Here is a 25,349-nt window from a genome sequence, read left to right on the forward strand (position 1 = left end):
ATTCCTCACTTCAGGAGTGATGCATGATGTTGAGCCATAAAACAGGTGGAAACCCCCACAGAAGCACATTGAAGGAGTTCCAGAAGATCACTGGCTCTTTATCATATCATATACAGACACCATTTTAAGGCTTTCCAGTTAATCAATCTCTTAAACATTGTAAGCCCTTGACGGCTGCATTCGAGTCCAAACAACATTATTAGAGCAATAATGAATTTGTGAGACGTCCATTTGTGGTGTTTTTCCTGTTCGAATGCCTCCAATCACAGGCCGGATTGCATGCTGTATTTCATTGCACAAACCTGCCGGGATATCGAAGCAAAGCACTTTGAATCATGGGATAAATAAGCGAAGCATTCTCATTTATACAGCAGCTTGTGCTAATTCCCCAACCACGGTTGGCTCTCGCTGTGAAGAGTGCTGGGTTTCTCTGAAACCTTCCTCTGTGTCGGTGTCATTACGGCTGCCATTAGCTGTCGTTTAAATCGTCGGCTGTTAGTCTATCAGCAGGTGTAATCATTCCTCGCTGTGTCGCAGATAAATACATAGATATGAATACTGCAAACAGGGTTTAATTAGAATGCAAATGTGTTTCTCGTGATGGCCACTACCAATTTTAGGTTTTATCCACAAGGTATAACAGCCATACTTATGAGGCCATTGTATATTGGAGCTAAAGAATGCAGCTGTTAGAAACACAGATTGAGTCTATTTCATTTTGCGTTACATGAAAACCATGCATTTTCCATAGTATTTTCATAATCTAATGTTTAATTAGATTTCATAAATTTAATTACAAATGTATATATATTTATATAAAATTATATATTTTTAATATTTGTAATTTATATCATTTAAAGGTGACATATCATGAAAATCTGACTTTTTCAGGTTTTAAGTGCTATAATCAGGTCCTCAGTGCATCTACCAACCAAGGAAACGTGAAAAAGATTAACCCGGTAACTTTGTTTTAGTAAGCCTTTTTCTGCTAGCTTCTGAAAAAATGAGCACGTCTGATTTCGCTCCCTTGGTGATGTGGCAAAGGGATCTCATTATAATATTACCTCCCCTTAATCTGTAAGTTTCCACCCGCTGCGCCGTCATTTTGATTTCGCAAGCGACAGCGGTGTACCAGTTCTAATGCCATGGTGAAAGTTTGAGCAAAACATGCTAACTGTTCTGCCTTTGGCTGCACAGACGAGCACAGAACACTATTTAGTCCCAGCCTCAGAGACAACAGAGTAGTGGATTTATTTAATGTATGCTGCTGCCACACAGATTTAAAATAATCATGCGATTTATTTCCCAGCTGTTTACCTTCACAGACTTAACTGACTGATTTTGTAACTCGTGTGTTTTAACGTAAACTTGTGTGTGAATGAGAACTTAGTTTACTCACATGCTGTGACAGCCACGTTCTGTCCTTGTGCTTCAGATGTGTGTGCTCAGAAACCCGTATATCAGAAGTTTAAACTCATATGGTTTAAAACGTATGATTTCAGCACGATAAACATGATAATCAGGAAAGGGGTGGGAGCAGCAGCTCATTTGGAGCAGCTCATCTTTTTTATTTTCTTCTGTTCTTTTTTTCTATTTTTCTATATATCTATTATTATTATTATTATAATTTTTTTACTTGAATGATTTTCTGCTGTTGTGTATTTCATGTTGTGCTGCGTGAAAGCTGCATTTTAGTGTAATAACTATAATTTACTCTTTCTCATGTTTGGCCTTCAACATGCAGATTAAACAGTCTGGCATTTAGATCTGCAATCAGTGTGAAAAAAGAGCAAATTAGATCCGTATGAAATTCTAATTATAATCCTTTCAGATGAACTCAGCAGATGCAATTAACCAAAAAAGAAGTTATTTAACTTCATATCCTCTTGTTACCTTTCTCTCTTTCGATGGAGTCAAGGAAAAAGCAGGCAGGTGGCAGCTTTCCAGATCTATTTGCGTTGCATTAGCTTCATCAAAAGCTCTACAATCAGCGTTATAAAAGTCGCTTCTGCTTTCATCAGACATTTCTGCTGATCCCGTCCTGCTCTTAACTAGCTTTTGTCCCTCAGCTTTTGCAGGTGGAGATGCTGTAAATAATAGATGAGATTCTGGCCAGTTCATTAGACAGACGTCGGCTCTTCTTCGGAGTTTGCTTTGCTGAACCTATTTAAGGGTGATTTTCAAATTTCTTTAATCATTATAGTCGGTAATACATTTCTTAAATTTTTCATTGAGTGGATGTGACATACAGTTCAAATATTTACATGAATTACACGATACAGTTAAAAACTTTGGGATTTTTTATTGTCTTCAAAATAGTCTCTTTTGCTCACCAATGCTACCTTTATTTGATCAAAATTACAATAAAAACAAAAATTGTGAAATATTATACAATTTAAAAGTGCTGTTTTTTATGTGAATATATTACTCCAGTCTTCAGTGTCACATGATCATTCAGAAATCATTCTAATATGCTGATATGCTTCTCAAGAAACATTCCTTATTATTATCAATGTTGAAAACAGTTGTGCTGCTGAATATTTTTGTGGAAACTGAGATACATTATATTTTTCAGGATTCACAGATGAATAGAAAGTTCAAAAGAACAGCATTTTTTAAATAAAAACTTTTGTAACATTATAAATGTCTTTACTGTCACTTTTGATTAATAATGAATAAAATTAATATAATAATTAATATTATGTAATTACTTTATATTACTATTATTAATGTTACTGACCCCAAATTTTGAAACCGGAAAAAAAAGTAATTTAAAGCAGTTTAACATAAGGCAGCAACATAACAAAACGTGAAAAAAAACCGAAGGGGTATGAATACTTTCGCAAGGCACTGTGTGTGTATATATATATATATATATATATATGTATTATATATATATAATATAATATATATATATATATATATATATATATATATATATATATATATATATATATATATATATATATATAATAGTGGAGATTCTGGAAGAAAATGAGAATTTTCCAACTTCATGGTTTGATGTAGGTCACTGTAGGTCACTAATAAAGCATTCCAGTCATTATTTAGTCTGTTTCTTACAGACTGAATGTCGCTGATGGTTTCTGGTGTTGCTACAGGTGTTATATTATGATGAAACGGTGATTTAAATGAGTGTCAGAGTGCCGCTCGTCTGCCCTCATCAACGACCCCCGATTAACCCTAATCACTTTGTTCGTTTGGAAGAACCGTTTTGTCCTCTCCGGTCAGAAAAAGTGCAGGGAACATCCGACTTTTGCTTTATTCATCGTGACAGCTGAGCAGAGACGGAGCTTATTCAGAATGAGACTATTACTCTTTAATGAGGGCCGTATAAGAGGTCGTTAGGATGGGTAATTCAGTTTTAATGGAAACAGGGGAAAAAAACATAAGAATTTACTTGCGTTAAATTGACAACAGTGACGATAGCAGAAAAACGCTTGTGGTGTTTGACCAATTGGATGTAATCTCGGATGTTGTATGTTTATTTGTTATAGTTGTAATATATTTTATTATAAGTTATTATTATTTTATTTATAAGTTAAAAAAGAAAAAAAAAATGTTTAAATACACACACACACACACACACAGAAATATATTTATACATATATAATATATGTTGTGTGTAAAACATAATATATTCTTTTTATTTTATATTTATATATTACAAATATTATTTATGTAGTTATAAGGATTGTAAATATAAATATATAGTATGTAGTCATTTTACGTAATTTAATATCTCATTTAATATGTAACATATTTGTAATTTTGTGTATATTTGTTTTTTATTTTGACAGACAGACAGACAGACAGATAGATAGATAGATAGATAGATAGATAGATAGATAGATAGATAGATAGATAGATAGATAGTATCATTTTTTTTCTTAAACTAAAGATTATCTCCTATAGGAAAGTATTGTTTTTTTTATTTTTTATTAAACTAAAGATTAGATTTTTTCTTAAACTAAAGATTTTCTCCTGTAGGAAAGTATCCTTTTTGAATAAAATTTATTCCTTACATTTTCTTCCTGGAAATACACCTGCACCACATTTTCACCAAACTGAAATGCAATGTGAGTGTTATCTCAAGTATACCTTAAACACAGAGATCTTTTCCTTGTATTTTTCTGAGATGTGCCGGCATTTCTGATTCCTGCTCCTTGGATCCGGCAGCTCAGGGCTTTAGAAAGCTTTTAGAGAAACACTCTGCAATCGATCATACATACTGCTGTCCCTGCTCCATGATATTAGGGCCGGAGCTGCTTTCTGGAAGCTGGTTTGAATTCTACACACACTCCGGTCTGCAGGCTTTGTGTCGTTACAGAGCTTCTTCCGGCTGTCCGCCCCTGCGTTTGGCTCTCAGTAATGAGCACAGGTCAAGCATCGGCTCTTCCCGTCTCAGTGGCCATGTCAGTGTCTTCTGACGCGCATATTTAGCTCAGCTTCTTGCTGCTGCTGCCCTAAATACTAAATTAGGCTAGTTATGCTGCTTTGAGGCTAACTGGCTCTGATAGAAACATTAAACCCCAGGTTTGTTTTGTTTTAGTGAACACAACGAGTATGACAATATCACCCATGATTCAACAGGACTGAACAGCAACTCTAAGTCAGTTAAGTTTACATTATTTAGTAAAGTAATTTCCAATTTGATTAAAACATATATAACAAACATGATTAATGAAACCATTTTAAAGAAAAAAGGTTGTTTTGTTATAGCTTTTGGAGCAAGGGCGCCGCCATCTTGCAGTACCACAGCGTGTGATGTCACGGGGTTGGTTCGCTCCGATGGCCAGTATAGTAATATAAGCATTTCTTTACATTTTGAACACACGCGTGTTTTGAAATGGAGGAATATGACCTTGAAAGCACTGTTGAGTCCATAATAAGTGCAACTGTCTATGCATTTGAGTCGATACGGCGATGGGACCGAGCAGTAGGGGTTGGAGAAGTCGTGAACCTGCTGGTTTGGGGTAAAGTGCGGCTCTGAAACAATATTCGTTTACGTGGATACTCCTCAAGACTGTCATTCTGATTTGCTTTTGTGTGCATTTGCTGATGAAGGCACGAAAGAAAGCTCAATTTGGTACTCACGTGTTGTCCGAGCCGAGCTGTGGCTTTTTGTGTGTGTGTGGCGCCACCGGCGCGAACAGAAATGATCTATCACAATGCACATTTAAATCTCTTTCAGAAAATCTATCACAGCATGTAAGTACAGCATTGAAATCTATTTCTTGCTGTCTCATGCTTTAATGGCTTAAAACACTTTAATATTTAAACTGACAAGGCTTAAAACACGTGAGAATGATAAACTTTATTGAGGAAGCAGCACTGGCCCGATCGTTCAGGTGATTAGATAAACACTACGTCCTGTTAACAGCAGGAAAGCTAATTGGATTCGCAGGTGAACATAAAATGATACATACAACTGGTGAACCGTCAATGTAATGCATATGTCTGAATGGTCTGAATAACAATAAAATGCGACATTAATAGGCTACTGTATGAAGCGGTGTTTGTTTACATCAGGTTGCGCCTCGCATTATGAAAACAATGTTTGAGATACCACATTCAAAACTTATCATATAGACCGTTTGATGTTGAATATTCATCCAAATGATGGTGAAAACCAAATTATTTGTGTGTTAAAATAACATTTGTGTGTTCAAAATGTAAAGACTTGACTCAAAGAAATGCTTATATTACTATACTGGCCATCGGAGCGAACCAACCCCGTGACATCACACGCTGTGGTACTGCAAGATGGCGGCGCCCTTACTCCAAAAGCTATAACAAAACAACCTTTTTTCTTTAAAATGGTTACATTAATCATATTTGTTATATATTTTTTTAATCAAAGTGGAAATCACTTTACTAAATAATGTAAACTTAACTGATTGCTTCACTTCCACTTTAAGTCACTAAAAAGTTGAACGCAAAAAAGTTCAACAAATTATCCAATTATCAAATGATCTGAACTGCTATCTAGTAATATATAATATATATGATAATATAAAAATGATCAAATATATAATAATAAATATGTTAAATAAAAATATAAAAAATAACACAAACATTTAACAAAAAATAAATAAGTTAAACAATAAGTTATATTAAATACAAAATGTGTATCACAATGTATAGTATTTTTTTAGTTTATTTATTGTTTACGTATATGTAATTAATAAAGATGTAGATGTATATAATTATACACAAGAAATTACAAGCTGTCTGTGTTGTTAAATTGTTTTTGTATTGTGTACATATATGTATATATATGTACGTTGTGTGTGTGTGCGTGTGTGTATATAACATACATACATACACACACAAATATATATTGTAAATAAAATATATTTACGATGATATAAAAATACTATATTTTTTAATGAAGTATTACTATTTCACCCAAAATAATTATTTCATTTTTATTTTTAAAATAAATGTATTTCTTCTTAGGAATCTTAGCAGAAACAAAAGTGTTGATACTTCAGTGAAACAGCCTGTGAGCATTAAAATCCTCTGGCAATAAACAGTGGTGTTTCTGATGTGAATGTAGGTCCCGTCGTGCTCTAGAATATCCCCATCTTGGGTCTTGCTGTCCTGATTATGAGCGAGACGCACCGGGCGGCTAGATTTGGGTTCACCGGGCTCCACCTGTCTGATGGCTCTATCCATCTGGCTCCGACAGTTTGGCCACATTCAGCGCTTTCCCTTCCTGTGCTGCCAATACGCCGCGGCTCCCGTCCCGAGCAGGTGTCGCTCTCGCTGGCTCTCTCAGAGCAGCCCATATTGGCGCCCCACCGTTCGGCTGTTTTATCATGATTTACGAGGGACAGGTAGCGTTTATGATGCCATCTGATCTGATTTAGGCTGCACCGCTGAGGTATACAGATCCACATCTGCAGCGTGAGAGCCAGCACTACGGGTGTCCAGCCAATGCTGCTCCTTAAGAGGGATCTGACGAGATTTCCAGGCTTATTTGTGTCAGTATTTATGGTCAGCTGTAGGTAAATGGGACTGTGTTGTGATGGACTCGGAATATTAATGCGTTCACAGTAGCTGCCTGTTACTCAGTGCAAAACTTAAGGGATAGTTTGCCAAGATATTGAAATCCTGTCTTCATTTACTTGTTGTTTTAAATTTGTATGAGTTCTCTGGAGCACAAAAGTATGGCCATATGATTTCTGCAATGTGGACAACGTGGACAGAATCACGGAATCCAGTCATAAACATGGAATTTACTGTATAAAGCGGAATGTCACAGAATTTGTCAGATTTTGTTAGTATACATCATATGGCAAAATGGATTAGTGTCTGCGAATATTAAACTGCATAAAGACTTTAAATATGAATCCTGCATGTTTCTCAGTGTGAATGAATGGCGCAGATGTGTGGTTTCCTTTACTACACACATACTGAAGTATGCTTCAGCATTTCAGTGTCTCACTAAATAAGGACATAAATACATGAACAACATCTCCAAAACTGCTCTTATTGAGCTTTTGACTGTTTCATTTGAGAAAAACCTAAAGTCATATCATATATACACATACAAATAAAACTTTTTTATTTTTTATTTTGATAAAAAATCTATATTTCATGGGGCCCTAGAAAAGGAGATATTTTGAAGACTGTTCATGTTGACTTTTCTATATTGCATTTTAAATTACGGGAGGCTCTTCCAGTTTGAGGAAGTTCCACTTAAAAAGACTGAAACAAATAATTTCAAATCATAATCATTACAAATCATCCTTATCCGTGAGCTTGACTGAATGAGCTGTAAATTTCCCTTCATATTTTATAACCAGACACCAGGAGATTAACGTAACGTTTGGTAGTGTAATGTGACAAGAGCTCTTTTCAGCCGCTGCATCTTTTCCTTAGGATTATTATTATAAAAAGACAGCATATTTGTGGTCTTAATTTACAATGTATCTCATGAATAATTCACTGAATGCTCTAAGAATCTGCTCCTTTCTCCTTGAATCCTCATGTCTCTTTGCAGGTTTGTTTTCACATGCATGCTTTAAAATGTAATCGTCTCCTCTTTTCCCTTCTAATCCCTATTAGCAGTCTTTACTGTAAGGTTTCTAAAGCTGGTAAATACAGTATTTATAATGTCACCTCATAGTACCAAGTTTTTGAAAATGCTAGTTATTGCAATCAAAGAGCAAATCTTTGGCTGATTGTTTACAGTTTAACAGAAGTTATTACCATGCACATTTTAGAGTGGCCTTTTATTGTGGCCAGGCTTAGGCACACCTGTGCAATAATCATGCTGTCTAATCAGCATGTTGATATGCCACAACTGTGAGGTGGATGGGTTATCTCAGCAAAGGAGAAGTGCTCACTAACACAGATTTAGACAGATTTGTGAACAATATTTGAGCGAAATAGGCCTTTTGTGTACATAAAAAAGTCTTAGATCTTTGAGTTCAGCTCATGAAAAATGGGGGCAAAAACAAAAGTGTTGCGTTTATAATTTTGTTCAGTGTAGTTTGTCAAAATAGTGTAATTCTCCTCTGGCCTGACAAAATCAGTAGTTTAAGTCTAGGCTAAAGCAGAATCAGATTGTGCAAAGGACTCATCTGGTCCCTGTGGTCTTGTCCCGATGGCTGTCTTGGAGACAGGGTCTTCACTGGGGATCAGTCTCTGGGGCTCATCTAGGTGTGTATTATAGTGTATTATGTGTAAACCAGGTTAAAGAAATGGGTCTTTAATCTAGATTTAAACTGACAGAGTGTGTCTGCTTCCTGAACAGTGTTAGGTAGATTGTTCCAGAGTTTGGGCGCTAAATAGAAAAACGATCTCCCGCCCGCAGTTGATTTTGATATTCTAGGTATTATCAAATCGCCAGAGTTTTGAGATCGCAGCGGATGTGAAGGACTATAATGCGTTAAGAGCTCACTCAAATACTGAGGTGTCAAACCATTCAGGGCTTTATAGGTAATTAGCAAGATCTTAAAATGTATACAATTTTTAATAGGGAGACAGTGCAGTGTTGACAGAACTGGGCTAATGTGGTCATACTTCCTGGTTCTAGTAAGAACTCTAGCTGCTGCATTAAGAACCAGCTGGAGTTTGTTTATTAAACGTGCAGAACAACCACCCAATAAAACATTACAATAATCTAGCCTCGAGGTCATGAATGCATGAATTAATGTTTCTGCATTTAACATTGAGAGCATAGGTTGTAATTTAGATATATTTTTAAGATGGAAAAATGCAGTTTTACAAATGCAAGAAACATATTTTTCGTAGGAAAGATTGCTATCAAAGAGTACGCCTAGGTTCCTAACTTATGACAAAGAATTTACAGAGCAGCCATCAAGTATTAGACAGTGATCTAGGTTATTACATGCAAAGGTTTTTGGTCCAATAATTAACACCTCTGTTTTTTTTCAGAATTTAGCAGTAAGAAATTGCTAATCATCCAGTTTTTGATATCAACTATACATTCCGTTAGTTTTGCAAATTGGTAAGTTTCATCAGGTCGCAAAGAAATATAGAGCTGGTATCGTCAGCATAACAGTGAAAGCTAACACCATGTTTCCTAATGATATCTCCCAAGGGTAACATGTAAAGCGTGAAAAGTAAGGGGCCAAGTACTGAGCCTTGAGGTACTCCATACTGCATTTGTGATTGGTATGATACCTCTTCATTTACTGCCACAAATCGATGGGGGTCAGATAAGTATGATTTGAACCATGCCAGTGCAATTCTTCTAATGCCAACATAATTTTCTAGCGTATTTAAAAGAATGTTGTGGTTGACAGTGTCAAATGCGGCGCTAAGATCTAGTAGCACTAATAGAGAGATACAACCACGATCAGATGATAAAAGCAGGTCGTTTGTAACTCTAATTAGAGCAGTCTCAGTACTATGATATATAGTTTATATATGATACGTATGTTATATATGATATATAGTTTCGATCTTGGAAGTAAAGTAGTTCATAAAGTCATTACTACTGTGCTGCTGGGTAATGTCTGCACCTGCTGATGTTATATTTTTTGTTAATTTAGCTACTGTATTAAATAAATACTTGGGGTTGTGTTTGTTTTCTTCTAAAAGAGACGTAAAGTAAGCAGATCTAGCAGTTTTTAATTTAGGGTACTTTCCCGCCAAGCAATACGAAATACCTCTAATTTTGTTTTTCTCCAGCTGCGCTCCATTTTCCGGGCTGCTCTCTTTAGGGCCCGAGTGTGCTCATAATACCATGGTGTTGGACTCTTTTCCTTAATCTTCCTTAAGCGTAAAGGAGCAACCGTATCTAAAGTGCTAGAAAAGTGAGAGTCAGTAGTTTCTGTTACATCATCAAGTTGTTCTGAAATATTGGATATGTTGAGGAATTGAGAGAAGTCAGGAAGATTATTTATAAAGTAGTATTTTGTGGTAGAAGTGATGGTTCTACTATATTTGTAACAAGGAGTTGGCTTTACAGCTTTAGCTATATGGAATATACACGAAACTAGATAATGATCTGAGATATCATCGCTCTCCTACAATATTTCAACGCCACTGACATCAATTCCATATTACAGTATTAAATCTAGAGTATGATTTCGACAATGAGTAGGTCCTGAAACGTGTTGTTTAACACCAATGAAGTTTAGAATGTCAATAAATGCTGATCCCAACGAATCTCTTTCATTATCAACATGGATATTAACATCACCAGCAATTAGCACTTTATCTGAAGCCAGCACTACCTCAGATAGAAAATCAGCAAATTCTTTAATATAGTCTGTATGGTGCCCTGGTGGTCTGTATACAGTAGCCAGTACAAACATCACAGGGGATTTATCATTAACACTTGTTTCTTTGGATAACGTTATATGAAGCACCATTACTTTGAATGAATTATACTTGAAACTCAACCTCTGAGAAATACTGAAAATATTGCTATAAATTGTGGCAACACCTTCCCCTTTACCTTTTGGACGCGGTTCATGTTTGTAACTGTAATCTTGGGGGGTAGACTCGTTTAAAGTAATGTAGTCATCTGGTTTTAGCCAGATTTCTGTCAAACAAAGCACATCTAGTTTATGGTTAGTGATCATATCATTTACAAAAAGTGCTTTTGTAGAAAGGGATCTAATATTCAATAAGCCAAGCTTTATCATTTGTTTATCTTTATTATATCTGTTTTTTATTTGTTAAACATCAATTAAATTGGTACTCTTACTTCGGTTTGGATGTTTTCTGTATTTTCTAGTTCGGGGAACAGACACAGTCTCTATAGTGCTGAGATATCTAGGTGAAAGTCTCTATGTGCTGAGAATTAACTGACTTCTGTGACGTGAGGCGGCTAGCAGACGGACATCATTAGCGCCGATGTGAATAACAATCTTACTGAATTTACGTTTAGCCTATGTAGTGCTTTGCATATCAGCCACTCATGAGGGTTCAATTTCAGTTTGGATGCTCCCTATCAAGGCAGCTTGTCTCCTAACAAATGCCTCAGCAGTGGATCAGTTATGAATAGCGTCTGATGCAATCCATGCAGCGCGGCCCATAATGCGGAGTAAGAAGCCTTGGTTTGTGTGCTGTGTCCCGCAGGTGCCGGAGGCTGGTCCCCGCTGGACTCTAATAAGTACCAGTGGCTGGAAATCAAGCTGGGGCAGCGGACGGAGATTACCGCCATCTCCACCCAGGGCCGATACGGCAGCTCTGATTGGGTCACACGCTACCTCCTCATGTTCAGTGACATGGGCCATAATTGGAGGCCTTACCGACAGGAGGATAGCATCAGGGTAAGGCTTTAATTCCTCAACTGAAATATGCTCTGACAAGATAAAACACTATGCAGCGTTTGAGTTTAGTAAGTGCTGCTTGTCTGTGGATTTATAGCGTTTTGGAACCAAACTCTTTATTCATTCATATGTATGTATGTATGTATGTATGTATATATATATATATATATATATATATATATATATATATATATATATATATATATATATATATATATATATATAAATATATAAATATATATATATATATATATATAAATATATATAAATATATAAATATATATATATATATATATATATATATATATATATATATAAATATATATATATATATATAAATATATATATATATATAAATATATATATATAAATAAATATATAAATAAATAAATATATTTATCATTTTAAAAATATAAATGTAATTCTCCTCTTTCAATGTGCAATTTTAAATCAAATATAACACTTATTTAAAACAGATTTAATCTTCATCAGTCAACCTCTCTATGATATGTTGTAATTAAATTTTTAATATAATAATTTTTTGAATTTTTAATATAATGATTTTTTTTAATATATTGTATATTTAGTAATAAATTGTATATTTATTATTTACATGTATTCATTATTTTATTTTATTATATTTAATATACATTTAATAAATAATTAATAAATAATTCTCCTTCAGTGTGCAGTATTAAATATTTTATTATTTTATTTTTAATATAATTTAATATTTAGTATTTATAATTTATTTGCATGCATTTATGTTTTATTAGATTTATTTATATATGTAATATAAATAAACAATTATAAATATAATTTTCCTCATTCAATGTGCAATCGTAAATATGTTATAGTTTTATTTTATATGATTAATTTGTAATAATTTTATATTTAGTATTTATACTTTATTTACATGTATTTATTATTTATTTGATTTATTTAGATATGTATTATTAATGTAAAATTGCAAATATAATTTTCCTCCTTCAGTGTGCAATCTTAAATATTTTATCATTTTTTTATGATTTTATATTTAATATTTATATTTTGTTTACATTATTTATTTATTCAACAAATATTTACAGAAATATGAATATAATTCTCTTTCTTCAATGTGTAGTGTTAAATCAGATTTAGAAGCACACATCTGAGCGTCCTCAGGCTCTCCAGTGAGCTCAGCACTAGATAAATGTGTTATTGAAATGAGCTTAAGTGTGTGAGAGGGTTTGTTTACTTTTGACACTCAGAGAATAGATGCTTATTGAGTTTCAGATTGTATGCCGAAATGCTCTGCAATCTGTTCTGTGACGTTTGCACTTAAGATTTATTGATTCATCCAGCTAGTTTTGCTTCAAGATGTGGATTTACATTTTGTACAGAAATAAACAAAAATGTAATTTGACCTCAACAACAAAAGTTTTTTTTGTATGTAGAGTAGCTTCTGTTCACCAAGGCTGCATTTATTTGATCAAAAATACATTCAAATCTGAAAGATTGTGAAATATTATTCCAATTTAAAATAGCTGTTTTCAATGTGAATATATGTTAAACTGTCATTTATTTCTGTGATCAAATTTCTGAATTTCCAGCATCATTGCTTCAGTCTTCGGTGTCACATGATCTTTCAGAAATCATTCTAATATGCTGATTTGCTGCTTAAGAAAGATTTCTGATTATTGTCAATGCTGAAAACAGGTGCGCTGCCCAATATTTTTGTGGAAACCACGATACATATTATTTTTCAGGATTCACAAGGTGAATAGAGGAGTTCAAAGAACAGCATTTATTTGAAATAGTAACATTATAAATGTCTTTACTGTCACTTTTGATCAATTGAATGCATCATCGCTGGATAAAAGTATTAATTTCCTTAAAAAAAAAAAAGTCATACTGACCCCAAATTATATTTACTTGATTCTATGATTAGTTGATTGTTATTATTCTGTCCTGTTTTTTCCTGCGGTCGGTGACCAGTCAGAACAGACCTGAGGCCCATTTTTATGTCTGTATCCATCATCAGTCTGCGGTGAGAAACGCTGGTCACGATTCTGTCTGTCACGAGAAGCGTTTAGAGTTGAAAACGCGAGCGCCTGTGTTTTTTTCCTCTCGTGAGAGTGAGAGCAAGAGCTCGTCGCTCCTGATGCTGGAGGATTTACACCTTGACTCTTGATATATTTCACAGGCCACTTTAGAGCAAATGAGATGCGCCTCCTCAGCAGGAAACAGAGCAATTTGTTGGGCTTAACGCTGCACTCCAGCAGACGGCTGATCCCTTCAAACACACTGTGAGCGCTACTCAGCTCCCAATTACTCCGAGCCCACAAACTCCAAATTGCAGACATCTCTGACAGATTTAAGGACAAAATGAATGTTCCTCCCTGCAAAATAATCCACAAGAACTCTACTTGTTGCCTCTTAAAATGGCCAGCTGGAAAATCCCTGAGTATGAAAGCAGCCTGAGGTGCTGTGCTGGTGTTCGCTGGTTTACATTGGTCTGACTCTTCTCCCAAATTGGCCAAGCTAGAGTTTCACTTGTTTTGGTTGTTTTTCAGTTTGTTTCTTAGACTAAACAGCTGACAGGTAGATTATATATGTTTCATAATTAATCATATCAATGTTTTTTAATATAATTTTATATTTAGTATTTATAGTTTAGATTACATTTATTTGTTATCTATTATTTATATGATCATTTTATATTTTGTATTTATATATTTTATTTGTACCTGTTATTTATATATTATGTTGTATATATATATATATATATATATATATATATATATATATATATATATATATATATATATATATATATATATATATATATATATATATATATATATATATATATATATATATATATATACACGTTATACATTTTATTTATATATTAATATAATTCTCCTCCTGTGTGCAAACTTTTTATTTTTAATGTAATTATTTTTACAAATTTTAGATTTAATATAGTTTTCTTTACGTTTATTTATTAATTATTTTATGTATTTAACATGCATATAAAAATATGATATCAAATAAATATAATATCAAATATAATCCTTCAACATGCAGTATTAATTCAGATTTAATACAGATTTTAACACATTGATTTCAACACTAATCAAAATCAAAAGAATATTTTTTTTAATTGACCAAAAATCACATTAAATTTTTAGTTTTTATATAATATAATTAACAATTTTATATTTAACATTTATAGATTACATTTGTGTATTTACATTTATTGTGTATATATCTAAATTTAATATACATTTTAAAAAGTAAATATAATCTATTTTAATGGATTTTTTTAAATTATTTATTGCTAAAAGTTATAACAATTATAATTATATATATATATATATATATATATATATATATATATGTATATATATATGTATATATATATATGTATATATGTTTTAAATTATATATATATTTAATTTATATTGTATAATTTAGCATAAATAACACACATACAAAATGGTATTTTAAAGATTTGAATATTTAAGTTTGATTTAAACTCTTGTGAGTTTATTTAAATATATTATTTAAAATATTTTGTTAATATGTAAACTAATGTAATATTATTCATTCATTCATTTGTCCATTTATATATGAATGCATTTGATTTATTTCAAGTATGATTTAAAATTTTGTATGTGTATATTTAAACATATGTATATGTTCACGTATAAATAAATATTAATAAAAAAAGTGTAATTATTTTTAATAAATATAATATTTGTTTTAAATTTAATTATTTTAATTGTTATTTTATGTTACTGATAATCAAAAAATAATTGATAATTGATTGATTTCATTGATTTAAAAAAATGACATGCATGTGCTTTTTTTTTTTTTTAACAACTCTTCAGCTGGTCCTTGTCCAGCCTTACCATCCGGTTTTAGTTGTGCGATGAGTGTTTTGGTGAGCCGGTTAGTGCTGCATTGATTTCCTTTAATACAGTGATGTGATGGAGAGGAGCGCTGCTCGCTGACCCGTGGCCATGTCCTATCGCTCCGGTCTCCACAGGGTCTCGGCTTGTATTATGTTGAATGTGAGTTATAGACTGGTCTCTTCACCTGCCACCCGAGTTCAGGATCAACAATCTGCATCTTTATGATCCAGTGGAAAACATAAAAGATGCATCAGGTCAAACCACACACATGTAACGCTGGTTTTCTCCTCATTCAAGGCTTTCTCTGGGAACTCAAACGCTGACAGTGTGGTGATGTACAAACTCCAGCAGCCCGTCATCGCTCAGTACGTCCGGATACTGCCGCTCCACTGGAACCCCAACGGCAGGATCGGCCTGAGACTGGAGGCCTACGGCTGCCAATACAGTACGTGTTCAACACTGACATACCACTGGACAGCGCTCATCTTATGAACATATTTCAATATTATAGTTATCGATTTCAAATCTTCTATATTATGAAATGTGTTTATTTATTTAAATTTGATTTAAAATCTTTCATATCATGAATTTCATTATTTATTTAAAGGTGATTTAAAATAAATAAATAGATAATAAAAATAAAATTAATTTTTGTTTCATTATGAAATTAGTTTATTATAGTTTGTTATTTATTTATTCATTCATTCATTTAAATAGAAATGTAAATGTTATGTTTTTTTATTTCTGGATTTGTTTCATTTAAAATCTTTGGTTATGACATTAATTTATTTTGGTTTATTATTTATTATTCATTCATTTAAACTGTTTTTTTTTAAAGGTATTTTTATTTACAAAATGGTATTTTAAAGATTTGAATATTTAAGTTTAATTTAAACTCTTGTGAGTTTATTTAAATATATTATTTAAAATATTTTATGTTAATATGTAAACTAATGTAATATTATTCATTCATTCATTTGTCCATTTATATATGAATGCATTTGATTTATTTCAAGTATGATTTAAAATATTGTATGTGTATATTTAAACATATGTATTTATTTGTGTAAATGTAAAATAAAATAAAATCCTACATATTATGAAATGTTTATTTTTTTATTAATTTGTGTATATTTAAACAAATAAATGTATTTGTATAAAGTATGATTTAATCTTTTAAGTTATGAATCAATTGAATATAATTATTTATTTAAATTTGATTTAAAAATCTTTTGTCATGAATTTATTTAAATATTATTTAAAATATTTTAATATGAAATTAATTTAACAGTATTCTACTAATAATAATAATAATTCAATCCTGAAAATTATGAATATGTATTTATTTAAATATGATTCAAAATTGTTATTGTTATGAACTATCAAACTGTCTAGTTTGATATCCTGAAGAATGAAGCACTGTGGCACTCTCAAAACATTGATCTGTTTGATGTCATTTCAACTACTATCTCAACCAATGGAGTGAATTTAGAGGCAGGGCTATTTTGATCATGTAACCAATGGAGTGAGTTTAGAGGCGGGGCTATGTGATAATGTAACCAATGGAGTGAGATTAGATGTGGGGCTATGTGATATGTGATGTGTCTCTGTTTATGTAGCCAATAGAAGACGTGTTTGGCATATGTGTTAGACTCATTATTTTTGGATTTCAGTTTGGTTCCGTTCACCTTTAACTTTTAGTTTTGTGATTACGATCTGAAGCCCCAGATCAGCCTGTGTTCTATAATATGACAATATCACATCTCCAAATGTCACGTGTCATATGTTATCATCTGAGAGCAGACGAGTGTGTTTAAGTCAAATTGCAGCCAGCGCTCTGGCTGATGTATGACTGGTCTCTCAGAGGTCCTGTGAATGTGACGTGCTGTCACTGGAGTCACACAGGGCAGAACTGCAGGGCAAAAGCTCCCGTCTACATACTACAGTGTTTATTTGCCTCAAGTGCATTAACAGCGCACATTAACAGCGCACAATCCATAATTTGGATTGTTTCCATGTTCATAAATATAGCAGACCATTAAGGATGGAGTGTTTCCCTTCATTCATACAGATGTATAATTTATTGCTGGGATCTGCAGGTTGTGTCCAGTGTCAGGCGTTTGCATCATCTCTGTTGACCTCAGGTTTAAACTCTCTCTCTGCTTCGTTTAGTGAAGCTGCTGTACCTAAATACATCAGGAGCACCAATAGAGCTGCACAAACACCAATTATAATGCACAGAGTTTAATAGTTCGAGTCAGGGGTTTGTTGATATGTCAGTCCATGTAAACAAACAGATCAATGTTTTGAAAGCGTCTCAGAGTCACAGTGTTTCACTCCTCAGCCAGTTAACCTTACACTAAATCAACATTACACACAGAATCTTTATGTATTCATTTTATTTCTTTGTTTGTGTTTAAATTTTTCTATTGTGCTTTATATATTTATTTGATATATTTCATTATTTATAGCTCATTTTTTATTATAGTCCCTTTTTTATAGTTCATTATCTAAATATGTATTTGTTTGTTTTACTTTATTATTTTAATTGTAGATTGTTATATATATTAGTGCTGTCAATCAATGAAAAAATGAACTAATTAATCGCGATTAATCCCACCTAACATTAAAGTTTTTAAATATACTTTTATATTGCAATAATTTCACATTCAATCTTCAAATTAATGTACAAACAACATAAAGACATCTTTATTTTTATGACTGAAGGCCAGTATCACTGAGACCAATTAATACTGATTTCCCTATAAAAATGTTTATACTTGTTTATTTTCTTATCTATTATTGTTATTTATTTATTTATTTTAGTTCATTATTATTAACATGTAGTGCATTTATTTAATATAGTTCATTATTTAATTTCCAGTGTATTTGATATTTCATTATGTAAATGTTTTTTTTCGGTTATCAATTTATCGATGTATTATATTACTGTTATTTATTTATTTTTTTAGCTTATTACTATTATATTTTATTGTTCATTATTAATTAATTAATTTATTTATTTGAATTCATTATTTCATTATTTTATTTTTTTATTTCTCTTTTTAGGTCCATTATTATTTATTATAATTTTAGTTCTAGTCCATTTATTTATTGTAATTTATTTAGGATATTTCATTATTTAAATGTTTTTGTTAATTATTTATTTTAATGTTAGGTCATTATTATTGACTTATTTTAGTGTATATATGTATTTATTCATTGTAATCCATTATTTATTTATTTTACTTAATTATTTACTTATTGTCTATTATTTATATTTTCATTATTATTTAATTCATCTTATTTATAAATTATTTAATTACTTTAATTCATTATCTGTGTATTTATTTTAGTTTATTATTATGCAATTCATTATTTATTTGTTTGTTTATTTGTATAATTTTATTTATAATGTTTGATTTCTTGTTTGTATGTTTGCTGTTGTTCATTAGAGTTTATTTACTAAATGCAGTTGAAGCCTTGTTAACTAGAATGGAAATCAGTCATTTGTACTGCCTTGTTGTGAGCAGTTCAGCCTGATCTCTTGAGTTCTTGTGTTTGTTTCTGCTGTGTTTTCAGAGTCTGATGTGGTCAGTTTTGACGGCAGCGCTCACTTACTCTTCAGGCCGGATCCCAGCGTCAGAGACAGAGACGTGTTATCCATGAACTTCAAAACCCTGCTGAATTCTGGGATTATGGTTCACATGGAGGAGTACAGCGGACACTCGCTCACTCTGGAGTTATTTAGAGGAAAACTCCTCCTGCAGCTCAGAAAAGGTACTAAAACACATCTCGCAGCTGCTGGAATTAATAATTATCTTCATTTATGTTGATAAATGTTGATTTTCAGCCTCTTTTCTCTAAATTACAAACTACATGTTAAAAGACTATGATATGATGACACAGCAATTCCATCAGTTAGTAATTCCACAGAACACTGCTGTAGACCACGGTACTGAATTACTGATTAAGATACTCATATGCCATCTTTTTTAATTAATCAGTCTCACAGAAGCTGTTAGGAACATCTCAGGATCATATTTCACCCCAAAAATAATCGTTTTTGCAGAAAGGGGGTTCCTCGAAGTGTCTGATTGGTTGAGAGTTCAGTAGTCATGAAGTCTTGGGAAGCCGATGGAGTTGTGGCTGGTAGAAGTTTGAGGCGGTCACAGATTCGAGTTGAACTCGGAGACGAGGCATGGCGGCAAAACTTAACTGAGTACACGAAACTCACAACAGAAAAGAAAATAAATTAAAGTAAAAGAATAAAAGGATGTAAAGAGACTAGGTTGGTTTTCTTCTCATTGTGGTAGCAGCTGGCACGTGGGCCAGAGCACGCTCAAAGAGCAGCGTCAAAACGCGGTGGAAAAAGAGAAGAAGAGGAGAAGGGTGACTAAGAGAGAGTTTGATGGTGTCCTGAGTTTTTAAACTCTGCTTTCAGACCGTTCCATCTGGACGTCTTGACCAATTAGATACTGTCCTTGCTCGGGGTATTGCTTTGTTTCTCCACCCATCAATAAATCAACATGTTAAATGGTCAGTCACATGTCCGAACTTTATAAGCTCTTGCAAAGCATACTTTTGAATGTGATTTCTATAACCAGAATATGATACATTTTACAAAGAATTCATTGGAAGAAACATTTAAAGCATGAATTTTCAAACTCATACATACCAAACATGAATATTACCCTTTAAGGCTTAAGCTATTCAATGAATGAATGAATGATGCATTTATATAGCGCATTTATTGTGTATTGCCGTACACCCAAAGCGCTTTACAATCATGTGGGGGGGGTCTCTCCTCAACCACCACCAGTGTGCAGCATCCACTTGGATGATGCGACGGCAGCCACAGGACAACGGCGCCAGTGCGCTACTTATTAGTCAATACTTATTAAAAGCAAGACATACACAATGAGTGATTAAATGTGTGGGTTACATACATAATATGCAGTTATGCATAGAAATGATTAGTTTCATTAAAAATTGAAAATGAAAGTCTTTTAAGATGATTTTAGGTGCATATGGAAGCAGACAGTCTTTGTCTTGTATGGGGGAAGACCCCCCCCCCCCCCCCCCCCCCAAGAGAGTCTGTAGCTCGTGATCTTCTATTGCAGGTTTACACGTGACTGCAATCTCTTTGACCATCTGTCTTGATTGGTGGTGGACGAGGAGATACCCCCCTTACTATGTAAAGCGCTTTGAGTGCCTAGAAAAGCGCTATATAAATGTAACAAATTATTATTATTATTATTGATTACTTGCCCCAAATTTGACGGTCTCCTTCCTGAATTGGAATTATCAATAAGTGCTCTTTTGTCTCAAGGTTGTAAGCTGTTTTGTGAAAGAGGCTTGCTGGTTAGTTTGCTTGCTTCAGACTAGTTGGAGCTAGGAATCTGATTTACGATGTTGTCCTGTTTTCTTGGGGCCTCTCAATGTTCTGATGCATCTTACATTTACATTTACATTTTACATTTAGTCATTTGGCATCTTAAATTTGTCTGATTCAGTCTCTGATATTCTACATCATAATGCTAAATATATTATTTATCATAGATGTATAAAAGAGATAGTGATACTATATTATAGATTATAGTCAAAGAGATATTATATATAAAGATATTCAAAAGAAATATGGATGTGTAAAAAACATATAGCTATAAAAAAGAGATAGATAGATAGATAGATAGATAGATAGATAGATAGATAGATAGATAGATAGATAGATAGATAGATAGATAGATAGATAGATAGATAGATAGATAGATAGATAGATAGATAGATAGATATGGTCTGACTAACTAATGACTCGGGATGCTGGTGAATTCAGAGGGTTTCTTCAGCAGGTTTGCTGTAGGAAAGTCTTCAGGTGTGGGTGAGGGATGCAGTCAGTCGTAAGCAGCCCGTATGGCACAGATTCCCAGAATACCATCTGTGATCTCAGCGTCAGTCTCTCTGTCCTCATGAACGCTGCTGGAGTTACAACTGTGATCAAACGCAACGGCATAATGTGCTTTCTGGAATAATCTGATTTTCAGATTTGTTTCAGGTTTCACATCATTGCTGTTGAGTAGTGTTCACACACATCCTTCACAGACAGGACTTAGTATGAAGGAATAGGAAATAGGAAGATTTGCTGTAACAAACACAAGATTGTGTGTTATTTATTTTTCATAGCTTGGAAGACTTCAATGAGTTCTCACTTGATTATCAGACGTTTGTCTCAGACGTTCTCTTAAAATTCATTATGAGTCACTAGTTCTCATCTAGAAAGAGTTTAGAGCTATAAAATAAAGTGCAGTTCAGATCGTTTGACTTCATATTCTATCTATACCACCTCTGTACTGGACTACATCAATACCTCCATTGACAGTGTCACAACAGAGAAACAGATCACAACGTACCCTAATCAGAAGCCATGGATGAACAAGGAAGTGCGGCTCTTGCTGAAAGCCCGCAACACTGCTTTCAGATCAGATGACGCTCAGGCCTACAGCATATCCAGGGCTAACCTGAAGAGGGGCATCAAGAAGGCCAAGCACTGCTACAAGCTAAAGGTAGAGGAGCATTTTTCCAACTCTGACCCCCGGCGCATGTGGCAGGGCATCCAGGTCATCAGTGACTACAAGCCATGCAACTCCACTCCAACGGTCACAGACGTCTCCTTCCTTGATGAGCTAAATTACTTTTATGCTCGCTTTGACAACAACAACAAGGAGACAGCCACCAAGATCACACTCTCAGGAGACCATCAGACCCTCAAACTCACCTCCACAGATGTCTGCACAGCATTGAGCCGGATCAACGCATACAAGGCTGCTGGCCCCGACGGCATTCCTGGACGTGTGCTCAGGACATGTGCAGAGCAGCTCGCAGGGGTCTTCACAGACATTTTCAACCTCTCACTCACCCAAGCAACGGTGCCAACATGCTTTAAGTCCACATCCATTGTGCCAGTGCCGAAACACTCCTCCCCAACGTGCCTGAATGACTACCGCCCCGTAGCACTCACACCCATTGTTATGAAGTGCTTTGAGCGACTGGTCCTGGCACACCTCAAGAACTGCCTCCCACCCACACTGGACCCACACCAATTTGCCTATAGAAGCAATAGAAGCACTGAGGATGCAGTAGGCACAGTACTGCACTCGGTACTCACACACCTGGAAAACAACAACACATATGCACGGATATTGTTTGTTGATTTCAGCTCAGCATTCAACACCGTCATTCCCTCCAAGCTGACCACTAAACTTGGAGACTTGGGTGTTAACACCTCCCTTTGCAGCTGGATTATGGACTTTCTGACCAACAGACCTCAGCATGTTAGGTCAGGCCTCACCTGCTCCACCACCATCACACTCAACACCGGTGTACCACAGGGCTGTGTGCTGAGCCCATTTCTCTACTCCCTCTACACCCATGACTGCAGGCCTGTGCATGGATCCAACTCCATCATCAAGTTTGCTGACGACACCACAGTGATTGGCCTCATCAGAGACAACGATGAGACTGCCTACAGGGAGGAGGTACAGCACCTGGCTGCATGGTGTGCTGACAATAGCCTGCTCCTCAACACCAGCAAGACAAAGGAACTTATTGTGGACTTCAGGAAGAAGAAAAGTGGAACGCATGACCCCATCCACATTAACGGCATGGTTGTTGAACGTGTCTCCAGCTTCAAGTTCCTGGGAACCCACATCTCGGAGGACCTGACCTGGACCACCAACACATCCAGCCTAGTCAAGAAGGCTCACCAACGCCTCTTCTTCCTTAGGACACTGAAGAAGAACCACCTGTCTCCAATCATCCAGCGGAACTTCTACCGGTGTGCAATTGAAAGCATCCTGACCAACTGCATCACAGTCTGGTATGGGAACTGCTCAGCTGCTGACCGCAAGGCACTACAGAGGGTGGTGAAAACCGCCCAACGCATCACAGGGACACCACTCCCTGCCATTGAGGACGTCCAGAGAAAACGCTGTTTACGTCGAGCTCGCGGCATTCTTAAGGACTCCTCTCACCCTGACCATAGACTGTTTAACTTACTGCCCTCTGGGAGGCGCTTCAGGAGCCTCCGAACAAGGACAAGCAGACTCAGGAACAGCTTTTTCCCTACTAAACTCTGCCCAATGATACCCCCCTCACACACCACTACAAACTCTTCACCCCTCCCCATCATTAAATCGATTAAAAAAAACAAAAAAAACAAACAAAAAACAATCTACACACTGAGTACTATGTACTGTAAATTTTTATTTCTATGCACTTTCAATGTTCATTGCACTAGTGCTTATATATCTCAATTTATAGCTTATTCATATCCATTTGTAATTATTTTCATAGTTTTTGCTCATAGTGTACATACATTTACTGCACAATCCATCTGTATAGTATGTTCATATCACCCATCTGTATATCATACTGATAGTATTTAAAAACTTGTAAATTATGTCCATAGTACTACTGCCTTATCTGTATATTCTGTACATATGTAACATATTGTAGCCACTGTATATCCTGTACCTCTGCTTATTGCACTTCTGGTTAGATGCTAACTGCATTTCGTTGCCCTGTACCTTACATGTGCAATGACAATAAAGTTGAATCTAATCTAATCTAATCTAATCTAATATTCAGATTTTTTCTGAAACTGGACTTTTTGAGCAAATCCTTATTTGTTCTGCATTCATTCTCATTGCTTTGTAAGAGGAGAAACAGTTTAAATATTAAAAATATGAAATATTATTATATCTTTTTAGCAAATGTATTCTGAGACTGCAAATGTAGTCTCAGTCTGTGTTTGTAAATCTCACATTCGCTGCATGTCTGTGTGTGTCGGTGTCAGGGCTGGACTGGGACAAAAAAATCGGCCCTGGCATTTTGGCCCAGACCGGCCCACTACATACGATCAAAATACTACCCATCTTTGCACGCTCTTGAATATGTATACCAGCTCCTATTCCATAAAAGCACTAAAGCCATATAATAATAGGTAGGAAAGAGTGAGAGTTGACACTTTAAAAACTTCTAAAAAGTGTAATTTATTAATATAATAAAACTATAGTCCACACTGATGAATCCTAAAACTATAGGCCTATATAGTTATGACATCCTGTGTGTGTGCCTGTGTGCTTGAGGGAGAAAGGGAAGAGACATGATAAATTGTTGATCAGATGATCACTGTTTCCCATAGTATAGCATTAAATAAATTGTAAACTTACTTAGTCAAATTTGTTAACTCCTTGCATTAACCTTTAAAAGCATAAGAAGGCATCTTGTGTGTGTGTGTGTGTGTGTGTGTGTGTGCATGTTTATGTGGTTTATGAGGACACAAATTTGTATAATGACATGGGTATGACAGAGGTATTACAATATGAAGGTGGTTTATGAGGACACTGCCTATGTCCCCGTAATTCAAAAGGCTTAAAAAACATACTAAATGGTGTTTTTTTTTAAATCTAAAAATGCACAAAGTTTCCTGTGAGGGCTAAGTTTAGGTGTTGGGTTGGTGTAGGGCAATAGCACACACAGTTTGTTCAGTATAAAAACCATTACGCCTATGGAGAGTCCCCCATAAACCACATAAACCAAAATGTGTGTGTGTGTGTGTGTGTGTGTGTGTGTGCAGTGGTGTATAAAGTACCCGAAAGCCATACTC

The 25,349-nt window shown here is 34.4% G+C and overlaps 1 protein-coding gene across 1 annotated transcript in view; it reads left to right on the plus strand.

Moving 5' to 3' along the window:
• The window catches only part of LOC306864225 (contactin-associated protein-like 4), a gene marked incomplete at its 5' end in the record, with an annotated part of 138,117 nt that overhangs the window by 39,234 nt on the left and 73,534 nt on the right, over positions 1–25,349 (plus strand). Inside the window, 3 exons of the mRNA XM_079408071.1 lie at positions 11,587–11,780; positions 15,980–16,127; positions 19,265–19,462. Coding sequence (XP_079264197.1) covers positions 11,587–11,780; positions 15,980–16,127; positions 19,265–19,462 — 540 coding nt within the window. The remainder of the gene's footprint in view (positions 1–11,586; positions 11,781–15,979; positions 16,128–19,264; positions 19,463–25,349) is intronic.

The sequence above is a fragment of the Barbus barbus genome, assembly GCF_936440315.1.
Source record: "Barbus barbus genome assembly, chromosome: 45".
Classification (NCBI taxonomy): domain Eukaryota; kingdom Metazoa; phylum Chordata; class Actinopteri; order Cypriniformes; family Cyprinidae; genus Barbus; species Barbus barbus.